General features: G+C 37.7%; 1 protein-coding gene across 2 annotated transcripts in view; it reads left to right on the top strand.

Annotated features, from left to right (window-relative positions):
* Nucleotides 1–11722, top strand: part of LOC117435712 (RNA-binding protein 33) — a 59004-nt gene extending 47282 nt beyond the window's left edge. For both annotated transcript variants that reach the window (XM_034059082.3, XM_059019101.1), the window contains exons 17-19: nucleotides 762–944; nucleotides 7444–7532; nucleotides 7697–11722. In XM_034059082.3, coding sequence (XP_033914973.3) covers nucleotides 762–944; nucleotides 7444–7532; nucleotides 7697–7745 — 321 coding nt within the window. In that variant the 3' untranslated portion in view covers nucleotides 7746–11722. The remainder of the gene's footprint in view (nucleotides 1–761; nucleotides 945–7443; nucleotides 7533–7696) is intronic.
* Nucleotides 11723–12296: the final 574 nt, after the last annotated feature.

A 12296-nucleotide genomic window follows, 5' to 3' on the forward strand; every position in this document is an offset into this window, starting at 1 on the left:
CCTTTTCTCTTCATCACATTGCTTTCGTCTCTCTCCTCCCTATCCTTGTGGAAATGCTTCAGTGGTTGCACAGCAATGGACCTTGCCCCACAATGCCTTGCTGAATTGATGGACCTTGGTGTAATGATGTCTGATGTTTGGAACCCTTTATCTAGGCATCGCACCCATTCCTAGTCCCCTAGTCCTAGGACTGGCCATGTCCTCTGCTTTGGGATGCTCTCCACTTTGCACTTCAGTTCTTTTATATATCAAAGAAAACTCTTTCTAAACACATTTTTCTGTGCTTGCATTTTCCCACATTTGCTTCCAGTGCAAACACCATCAATTACAACAGGCCTGACTTGCATTGCCAGTGTGTTAGTGATCTTCTCGGAGTGTTAACAAGGAGTCCTCTCCTGTTGCATACCAAATGCGTACCATTGGTGGCAGATGTAGGGAAGCTACTTTAAATCCTATTCAGTTACGATTGTTGAATGCCATGCGAAATTGTTAAAATGAAAGGACCTTTTTTCAGTAACAATATATTACCAATCATGTTCTTTTTATGTGTATGTCCAATATGTCACTAAAGAAAGAAAAATAAAAAGCCTATAACCTGCTATGTTTTAAAGTGCCCATTCAAAACAAACATGGATATTTATTTGCTTCTGCTTTACTTGGCGTCGTACTGCTTTTAATAGTTTCTTCTGTATAAACGCTATCAGACAGCAGAAGGGCGAATGGAATTGGCTGACTTGCTCCCTGACTTGTGCTCTCGGCAGGTTGTTATGCAGGGGCGAGGCAGAACAGCAGCAGGCCAGATGGGCCGCGGCCGCTTGATGCCAAACAAGCAGAACCTGCGAGTGGTGGAGCCTCAGCCATGCGTCGTGTCAATTGAAGGGCTTTCTTCATCAACCACTGATGTCCAGCTGAAAAACCTGCTCATGTCAGTGGGACCCATTCAGGTAGGTCACCTTTTTTTGTCTGCTTCACGCTGTCAGATGTCTTTCAGCCAAAGAAGGTTGATGATAATATCAGCACAATTTACTGTGAAACTGGTTAACCCTTTTATTCAAGGTCTGTGTCTTTCTCTCTCTCACTCTCTGTCTCGTACTTCAAAACAGAAAGGCTACGCTTTTTAAATTCACCCAGTTTGGAGCATTAATACTGTAGCTTAATGCAAGACCTCTGCAAAACCTGACAATTGTAGCATACTATTATTCATTTTTAAATTGTGGATTTAGAGTATTCCTGATGTTGTACAGTACGCTATTAATGTAAAGTTAGCTAGCTAGCACTGTACAGTACCAAAAAGCATATGTGATGATTGTAACCTTGATTAAAGATGCACAATATTTTTTTTAATTTACAAAGACAAGTCCATTACTTGAGTAACTGAAGTATCTGGCTGACTCAAAAAGGAATAAACCTAGAAAACATTTCAGTTCCCAGTGCAAAAGCCCCTTCTTTACTGCCTGTAGGTCACAAAGCATAAACCTTTGCAATCTGGACACTTACTGTGCAGAAGATCCAGAATGTGGTTTAAAGAAATGATACATTTGACATTGTATAGCTGTCTGAATGTATGTATGTATGTATTTATTTTTTCACACTTGCCTAAACACACACTTAATTGAAAGTGAATTGCTTAACCCTATGGGACCTAGTGTTTTTCCATTAGAAATGCCTATGTGCCTAAATCCATCCCAGCACTAAAATTGTAAAAGTAATTGACCAAATGACAAGTATACTGTATTGTTTCAAAGCTTACAACATATACTTATAAAAATGTATGGTTTGAATATGTTACTCAGATTATTTTTATTTATTTTTATTTTTGTATTTAATTCCCTCAAAATTGTACTTGTGACCCACATGAGAATTGTTTGAAATATAAACAAATCGGACACCATTGGTAATAGCCACATTGGCAAGCAAAACTTAGTTGTCATTTGCCACTTAAAGTGCATTGTTTGTAATACAGACCCATTTGAAAATGTATTACAGGGAGGGTCAATGGTGCCTTTTGACACCCCTACCACAGTAACAGTACAAATCAGACTCCCCAATTTTTTTTTTGATGTAAAGCTTAGAAACTGCCTTTCCAAAATGCTCCTCTCATTTCCACTGCTAATAGAAAAGTGGCTGAATGCACCATTCTCGTATGCCTTGGATTTAACAAATGTATTACCACAGGCAGCAGTTGCAGAACCTCGCTTTATAACATTTAAAGAAATTGCAGCTTCATATTAATAGCTTTGCTTTAGATTTGTGTAGACGTGTAAGATTATGCATTTCTCGAATGCTGATGAAATCCCTGATTTTTATATATTTTTTCCACTCCTGATATATAAAAAAGGAAATTTCTTCACTTAACAGCACCCCAGTGTTTTTCTTCAAGATTAGAAAATAAGAAAGATAAATTAAAAATAAAACATGTTTGCTATCGCAGCATTCAGTTACAAAAGCCAGAATATTTGTAACCTCTCAATACAAACACAAATCACTGTCTTTCTTTCTCTCTCTCTCTCTCCACGTCGCCAGTCCCTATGTTTTCTGTGTCAAGCAAGGCGCTGGCTACAGCACTACAGCTTGGAGGCAAACAGAAGGACGCTTTGCAGCGGGTCACTTGTTTTTTTTTTATAATAAAGGACTTTTTAAAAGCACCAGGCTTACGGAAACTTAATGCTTCGGTCTTAAGACCCAACTTTACCAACAACAGCACAGCCTCTTTAGCAACAGCTTCTTCACATACTTCCTGAGCTGTAAATGTCTTATATACAGGATATTCTGCCTGCCGTCGCCTTGCACTGAACAGGAAGTATGGAATATTCTGACTTCTGGCCCCATACAGCTCAAATAGACCTCTCTTCTGCAACTTAATTGCCAATTGGACATGTGTTGACAAAACTACTTGTCAAACACTTGAACGGAGCATTTGAATTGTCTTTTTGACTTGAAAAACAGTGTGTCCCCTCTGCTACAACTGTGCATTAAATGAACATTAAGTGCACTATCTGGTGCAGAAATCATGAAGTGTAACTTCATTTAATGTCAAAAAGTACAACAGGGTACAATGTACTGTATCGCCACCGTTCACATTATTTCCACATGACTTTTTAGCAAAACTGTTTTATAGACCCTTTCGGCACTACTTTTCCTTGGGTATTTTCCATAATTTCAGGACTGTGTGTGTGTATTTATATTGTCCTGGATGATATATCTAACTAATAAATGGGCATTTATCCAGCATCATGGAAAACTGTCAGCTGCTTTCTGGGTTTCTGTTTGAGTGAGTGACTTGTTTTTCACAGTCATGCACATCATGAAGCCCTGACAAACAGACGTTTATTGGACATATTTGACGTATCTGTGTGTCAGTGTTTATTTTAGTGTTTATTTAGTACACTGCATGGGATTGCAGGTCTACATTTTTGTTTTTCCAACTGGAATATATACTGATCACCAAAAGAAACGTATCACTTATATTTGAGCATCACGAGAAACTTATCACTTATATTTGGATAAAATTCGCTAGATGTGATCGAAAAATCACAAACTCTGTTTTAGAGCTGGTGCAGTGACTTTTTTTATTGTGCTGATTAACAATTGACATCACGAAGATGCTGCAAAATGATCTGTCGATCTTGGGCAGGTGTTGTGATTCTTGGTCTCCCAGTTCATGGTCTGTCATTGACAGAGTGTGTCTGATTATACCGTCTCGCCAGGTTTGAAATTGCTGGCTGTGAGGACCCAAGACGGTGAGCCACAGTACACTGCCCCAGTCCAGCCTTCAACATGCCGATTGCACGAAGATGCTGCTCTCTTGATAGATGTGGCATATTGTTTTATTTCTGTGATTTTCTTTATTGCTTTTATTCAAGCTTGCAATTCAACAGCTGAAATCACTCCATATCCAGTGTCCAGTCAGCTGTCTCACTAATTAGGTGATTAAGTACATATGCTTCAGTCATAGCCACTCAAGCGTGTCATGGTCAAGGATGAATGATCAAGTGATAAAAAGAAACCAAAAACATTTCATCAATGTCCATCATTTATATACCTATATATACAATATATAAAATAAATGTGTTATAATAGTGATGTTTCTTTTGATGCTCGGTATGTTTAAATAAGCTTGGGTCAGATTTTTTATTTATTTATAGTTTTAAAGTTTAGGCATTAAACATAATCTAACATTGCTAATGGTCGATCTACATTAGGTCATCCAAATCTAAGTGAAAATTGCAGATTGTTTACCATAAAACAAAATTGATAAGTTGTCAAAATAAAAGTATAGAATTTAGTTAAATGCTGCTGGTTCTCCCCAGGTAAATATTTTATATGCAATATGTAATAACTTTGGTGCAGTGATGATCATTTTAATTATTGTATATCTTTCATCTTAGCACAAATATGTGGGAGAACAGAGAGAAGCCAGTGCACAGTAAGTGGAACGGGATGAGGAGATCAGTGATTTAGTGAAATGAAATCTGACAACTTAAATGTTATCTAATTTAATTAGCTTGTTGCAGGATGAACAGAGCACTCACTATGAATGACTTTAGTCACTTGCTGTAAGATTTGAGCTCAATGGTAGTTTATATGAGGCATGGTAAGATGCTGTTTATTTTTCTTATTAATATTTATAGATAAATTGATAAACCTTGAAGTACAGAATGAATGGGGGCAGTAAGTTTTAATTGTATATTCTCTTTCCCCCCCACCCCCCAATGCAGTAGTCCTGTAATAATACTTTACCTCAGACTGTAACAGCAATGAACACAGGGGGCAGGTATGCATCAACCATACCCTTCAGCGTTTTCACATGTTTTGTAAGAAGTTTTTCCAGTAAATCCCTAGTTGTAAAAAACACATTAGAGAATTAACTAAATTAAATGGATGGATGTGTGTGTGTGTGTATCATCTTCAGCCTTTTTCAATCCGCTGCTGGATGAAGGCCTCCCCAAGATTCTTCCACAAAAGCCTGTCTGCTGCCTGCCTGTCTGCTGCCTGTCTGCTGCCTGCCTGTCTGCTGCCTGTCTGCTGCCTGTCTGCTGCCTGCCTGTCTGCTGCCTGTCTGCTGCCTGTCTCTCATACATGTTGCTCTGCCGTGTTTCCTAATTTCATCTTGCCATCTTCCTGGAGGTCGTCTTCTTGGTCGCTTCATATCTCTTGGGATCCAGTCTAGTATCTCCTTGGTCCAGCGATGGTCTGTTCTCCTTGCTACATCTCCGGCCCACTGCCATGTTTGTTGTTAGTTAAGGCTATACTGAGGTTGGGCACAGGTTTTTTTTTTTTTTTAATTTAGTCGTTGCCAATTATTTGTATTATTTTCTCCCAATTTGGAATCACTAATTATTTAAATTATGCTCAGCTCACCGCTACCACCCCTGCGCTGACTCAGGAGGGTGAAGACGAACACACAATGTCCTCTGAAGCTTGTGCCGTCAGCCGACCGCTTTTTTTCACACTGCAGACTCACCATGCAGCCACCCAAGAGCTACAGCGTCGGAGGACAACGCAGCTCTCGGGCAGCTTACAGGCAAGCCCGCAGGCGCCCGGCCAGACTACAGGGGTCGCTGGTGCGCGGTGAGCCGAGGACACCCTGGCCGATCTAACCCTCTCTCCCCCCGGGCTGCGCTCAGCCAATTGAGCGCCGCCCCCTGGAAGCTCCCATTCTCGGTCGGCAAAGGAATAGCCTTGACTCGAACTCACGACGTCCAGACTATAGAGCGCATTCTGCACTCCACGTGGAGCGCCTTTTACTGGATGCGCCACTCGGGGGCCCCGGGCACAGGTTTTTTAGGTTTTTTTTATTCACTTATTTTAACTTGTGTTTAGTGGCGGAAACAAGCTTTTTTAAATTGGCTGTTACAGGAACCTGGATTCCAGGACGTGGAGTGAGTGCCCTGGTGTAGTTCAGTGTAGTTGTGAGGATCACTTATTAAGCTCAAGTGCTGAAGAATGTTACACTAGACAACTAGTGCAAGAGGATGAGAGAGAGCACACATGCATGGAATGACTTGTGTAGCCTATGTTTAACATGTGTAGTTTATCAAAGCTTTTTCTTGGGAGGTGACATAGTGTACACATCAGTGTACTGTTTGGTTGTATTTAGTTGGCTACTAGCAATGGACACTTGCCAAGAAAGTATACATGTACTGTACATATACAGTATAAATGATATATTCTTGCATACAGACATACAATGTCTAACTTTGTACATGTGAATTAGTCATGCCTACAATACTGACACAAGTTACAAAAACAACAAATCATTTACAGAAAGGATGGGGGAGGGGATTGTATAGTCCATAAATATCTTTGTATCCCTGATAATCATCTCCTGTTTGAAAATAAGCAAAATAAATTACTGAATAAGCCATCTCTCAAGTAGAATGGTACCCCAGAATGTTCTCCTTTCTCTAGGAAAGCAGTACAGCTGCAAGTGGGGAGCTTGTAGCATGATAATCTTGGACTACTTGCTCACTACATAGCACCTTTTTAAAGAGCTATGTCAAGAGAAAGATCTTAATAAGCAATCCCAATCAAGTGCAGTGGTGTTCCCTAAATGTGATCTATTTACTACCAATGCTAACTGTACCCCAAAAACCCTAAATATGATCTATTTATTACCAATGCTAATGACTGGGCGGAGTATTGTACAACAAAAAAGAGTTTGTAAGTGGTACATTTTTTAGGGTAAAATTAAGAATTCATGTCATAGCTAGTAATTCTGCATTGGTAGTAAGTGGATCATGTTTTTAGAGGTGATTTATCTATTTAGGTATATTCACCAGTTTGAGAAGAGAAGATAAAATCTGGTATTTGTGTGTATACTTATGTATGTATATATATTAAATCGATAAGTTTTCAGGATTTAAAAACATGATTTATAATCCATCTTGGTATCAGTAGAAGTGTAGTATTTCTAAATTGCTGTGTAATTTGTTCACCTAGATATTGTGCATTTATATAGTGCAGGTACAGTACGTGCATACTTGGTGTCTATAAGCCAGAAAGATGTCAAATCAACTTTATGCCTTCTTTGTTTAATAAGAAGTGCTTTGACACCTAAAAAAGATGGGGATATTGACTTTGGTAATGATCATTTCAAGATCAACCCCTGGCCCCTTTGCCTTTCTAAACGCAGGAAAGGGGCTGCTTGACAAGACTGTGCTCCAGTCATTGTGGTGGCGGGATGATTCATTTCTGTTTAATGATTGATTCTTATCTGAACAGCAGTTCATTGTTGATCTCTGCGCATCAGCATTTGTAGGCCCTCTGCAGCGATGCAGGCTGTGGATAAAATTAGATTTAGAAAAGTATTATTGTTAAGGCAGCTAGCTGGACTAGCTCAAACCTACTCCTTCATTTTAACTCCTTTTTTTAATTGAGGTCAAAAGACAAATACTAATCGGTTAATCAGCCATAGTAAAACTGTAACTTTCCTCTCCACAGATGTTACAAATGCAGCCACAACTAAGGAAAGCTGTAGCAAGATTCAACAATCCACTGCATGCTACCACCTTCCAGCAGAGGTTCCACAGGTAAAAGGGTTATTATATGTTCACTTATCATCATTTTTAGTTTTATGGTCTTTCTGTTCTACGGGGGTTGGGGGGGGGCGGGGGGTTATCCAAGAGTACCCATAACCTGTTAAATGTCCAATAGAGCTTACTTTAAATGCAAACTTTCTTTACATATTCCACAGGCACATGATAGATTTGTCGCATATCAATGTGTTGCTGATAAATGACTGATAGATCACCGCCATGCACACTGAGCCCTTGGAGTAGTTCAGATGTAGCATTGGAGTGGAAACGGAAGTGTCATTCAAAGAAGATCACAGACAGATACACACCAATCTAACACTGTCACGACGCAGGCTTGTGGAACACCAGGACTCTGAAGTCGTCTTTCAAGAGGGAGGGGTGTTCACCCATCGCACTGAGGAAGAGAAACTTTTTCTACAGATGTTTTGTTTTTTTTCTCTTGACTCAACTCAAGCTCTGATCATTAATAGAAACAGACGTGCATATTAATGCCAGACTTTGTTCAAAATTGTGGCATCTATTTACCAGCAATGACTTAACAAGCAAGTCAGATCAAGACATGCTTTCCCCAATAAAAAAAAAAAAAATACTTTGATATTGAATAACACTAGGTAATGGTTGCTCTTACCTTCTCAACATTTATAATCTCTTGTTAATCAGAAATTAACTCATCTTATAAAAGAAAACCAGGTTTGTAGTTTTGGTAAGGTCAGAACCCATAGAAATATCAAAGGCGGAGAAAAAAGTTAGGGTTTTTTTGGTGATCTTAAACTCCTAATTAGCACCAAACCTTTCTGTTCTATTAGTTGAAATCTTCAGCAAAACAAATTGGCTTGCACTTTTACATTTGTGCTTGGCTGCAGTGCTTTTTGGAACCAATAGATGGCAATATTGGATCACTTCCTGACGCCTTCTATTTAAAAAAAAAAAATCCATTCATGAAGTACTTTTAAACAGCACCATCTTCTGGATCAAAATGGAGATGTGCAAGCCAGACTACTTTTATTTATACAAAAAGGACATTTTACTTAAGCTTCCCAGGCGGATATTTAATTAATTGGTTACATTTCCAAATGGGAGATGATACATTTAGCCTAAGAATGCAGAGTTTAATAAGACGGTAATCTTTCTCATAATTGGATCGAACGGTGCTTTGTTTGTGGTTTATGACGTGTTCAATTAGGCTAGTATTACAGCACCTGGACAGCTGTACAAAGAGTGTTTCTGTACCTACTCATTTAAATATGTCTTGAAGAAAGCATGGCATATAGTGTTCTGTTTTGATCGTTTCAGGTGAAATGTGGACTCTTTGTGTATAGGGCTGGCATTGCCAGTACAGTATTTCTGGGATGTCTGCTGTGGTAGTCTCTGCTGTTTGTTATCATTTGAAAGATTCAATGCTCATTGGCATCCTATTTCTTGACCGTGATTTTTGTTTGTGTATAATACCCTCCATATTATTTTTGCACTTTCGAATGACCGTGCTACCTGATTTATTTATGTCTTTCATATGTGGAGGTGTCCTGTTAAGTGTTTTTATAATGACCAAACAGAAATTTTGAAATTTGCCATCTGAAGTATAGTTATTAAATTGCCATGCAACTACAGTTACTCAATTGTTGGCTAGTTTTGGTATTGTCTTGAAGATTGTCAGTTTTATAGGTCAGAGCAAGATAATTAAGAAAAAATAATGCATCAGGATTTCCTTTAGCTTTAATTTTCAACTGTTTATTTTACTTTTGTTTTGTACGTGTACTGTAAATAACTGAGGCTATTCTTTGTATAAAGACACATTCCCTAGGCCCGTCATTGTTGTTAATACAAATACAAAATAGTAGAGGTCCCTAAAGGAGTCTGGATCTTATAATGTAACACACCACTGATCTAATAAATGCAGCGTTCCACAGTGTTTATCTGCCTGCATTACTTACTGTACTCTTCTACTGTTTAAAATAGAGAGAGTCCTACTAGAATTGTTTTAGTACACATTTTACAGCAGTACATGTTGTAGACAGGACATATAGGTCTATATACGACATTTGGAGGCTATCCAACAAATGATCAGGAAACGTGTTTCTATTTGTATTTTTTCAAGTGACGTTGTGTTTTTTGCCACTTTGTGTTTTGGAATGACATTTTACTCTATATATGTAGATGTAACCCAGACTTCTAAACTGCAGAAACAAAACCGTGTCTTAAATATGAATGATGTTGTGTATAACGATGCTGTTAATGTGTGACTGCTAACAATTGTACATGCGAGTGTATTTGAGAGACATGGATTCTTCAACTGAAGGGTTTTTCAAATTAAATATTTGGACCACTGTATACAGCTAAGGATAAAGGGGAATGTTTGACTTTCTGTATAATTACATATCTTAGTTTTTTCAAAGTTAGAAACATTTCGTTAGCTTTAGTAGTGTTTTCTTCCTCTCGTTATTGTGGTCTTCACGTTAGTGGTTTTGTGTGTTTCTTCCTATGATTTGAATTTGTTGATTCTGGTCACACCCACTCAGGCTCTGCTCTTATATGTTTTGAATGCAATAGGTGTAAAGGAGGAGGCTGGTGTGCTCTGATCAGCATACACTCCAAGGCAGAGCAGAGCCTTTACTAATAGGGCTTGACCCAGATCAACAAACAGGGCAATCAGAGGTAGAATAGGGACATTACTCAAGTTCATATTAAAAAGGGTTCCAGTTACTTTGCTCTTCCCAGTGGGTTTTAGTGACAGCAGTGTGTTTTCAATACACAGAGCGTGTCAGTGATACAGCTGGACACAGTGTGTGCGACAGAATGTGAAGGAAAACTACATTGGAGTGGTACTCGATCATTTCAAACCTGTCATTGATTCTGGCATGCATACCTGCTGCTGTTTAGAAAAGAGAGAGCAAATCTACTAAACTCAGTCAGAGACCAACATGTCCAGTTCTGTGTTGGGCACTATCAGACCTGGGTCAGTTATAATGATAATTCCAGTTTACAGCAGAATGGTTTGCTGAAATTACAATGCAGTTACCATTATGCTGCAGTAGCTGTAATTCTAATTACAATTACACTAACATGTTACTTAAATAGCTACACACTAACAGGTTGACTCTGTTTATTCTACCAAGTAGTAGTCACAGGCTCAAATAGAGAAATACTATAACGTTTTGCAAACAAACTGGGTCACAGAAAGTGGTTGACAATACGAGAAGAGTGTTCGCATCGAGCTGTGAACGATTAAGCTTGGAAAGGGGTGTAATTGAACTGGAATTGTTCAAATTGTATGGTTATACCAATTACAATTATGCAGGTGGGCACTAAATATCTTTAGCCTTATTTAGTAGCAAAGACAATGTTTGTCTTCAATAAAAACAAACTCCTCGCTGGACTCTGGCATCTTATGTGTGAAACGACCTAAATGCTTTGTGCATATTTATATAAATAAATAAAATTAGGCCCATGTTTAGCAAATACGAAATGCAAATATACCATCCCAATAATAGCTTTATTATAATCAGTTAAATGTTGTTTGTTGATAGTTGTACAAGATTACAATCGTTTTATTCCTTTCAGAAATGTGGGTTGATAATAGAGAGATTTTCATTGGAGGTCATAGCAGATGTGCAGTGTTTGACTTTAGTAGCCAGAATCATTTATATGTTGAAAACATTGTTTTTAAATGATTCTGGAACTATCTGCAAGTCATAAATAAACTGCAATATAAGTTTTAAATCGTTACTGACTTTCTTTTTAACCCATGAAAGCATACTGTCTTTTTAAACTGGTGCACCATGTTATGTGCAGTTACCACACAGGGACACATGCAAATACTGCAGATACAGATATTTCAAATAGATATAGGAAGTTTTATCAGTGTTCATTTATTCAAAGACTTTTTTTTTTGTAGGAATACTAGTTTTAGTTTTACTGAAACCTGTCTCAATTCCTATAAGGTCTGCAGCAACCATGATCAGTTTATTCTTTATCATGAAGATGAAAATAATTGGTTGGAGAAATTATTCTCTTACCATGTAAATATAACTTTAAAAACCCTTAGGATTGACATGCTTAGACGTTTGATCGTTTATTTGAACCTTTAGTTTACTGTAATGTGTATTTAACCTTTAATGGATGCAACTTCCTTAGAAGTTCATGTTGTATGTATCACACTTAATTTTATAAAGATTATGTGTCACGAAGTACATTTCACTGGTGTATTATTTGTATTTACTTTTCAAGGTACTTTTACTCAGGGTTCACAGTAATGGGTATGTGGAGCCAAATGCATATTCTCCCTTTTAAATCAATGCATCTGTTTCTTTTTATGTTTGATGGTAGGTTGATAAAAAAAAAACACATTGTCTCCTGCTAGTAGTAAAGTAAGTTCATTTCTTATGTTTGTGTTTAATATTGGTGCATTTCTAAAGACATTAGAAGCAAAATGGTCAGTGTCATGCAAACAGGAGACCTGTTTTCATGTATTAATAGGTGCAACTAAATGTTCTACAGTACAAATGATCTGTTCCTATTTTGGTATCAAATATATTCAGATGCATATTTGATATATTGATACAATATTATAGAATGGAGTTCATTTTTAAAAGGTGAGCAATTTTGTTGAGTCCTTTTTAATGAGGTTAATTAATGGCATTCATTTGGATGAAAATCAAAGTAAGTTTTAAGGTGTAAAACCTACTCATTCCTTTTTATGAATAAGATATGCAATTATTTCCTTAGCATAGCAAATGGCTTTTTTTTTTTCGTTCTTTAGAA

This window comes from Acipenser ruthenus, chromosome 3 (genome assembly GCF_902713425.1).
Source record: "Acipenser ruthenus chromosome 3, fAciRut3.2 maternal haplotype, whole genome shotgun sequence".
NCBI classification, from domain to species: domain Eukaryota; kingdom Metazoa; phylum Chordata; class Actinopteri; order Acipenseriformes; family Acipenseridae; genus Acipenser; species Acipenser ruthenus.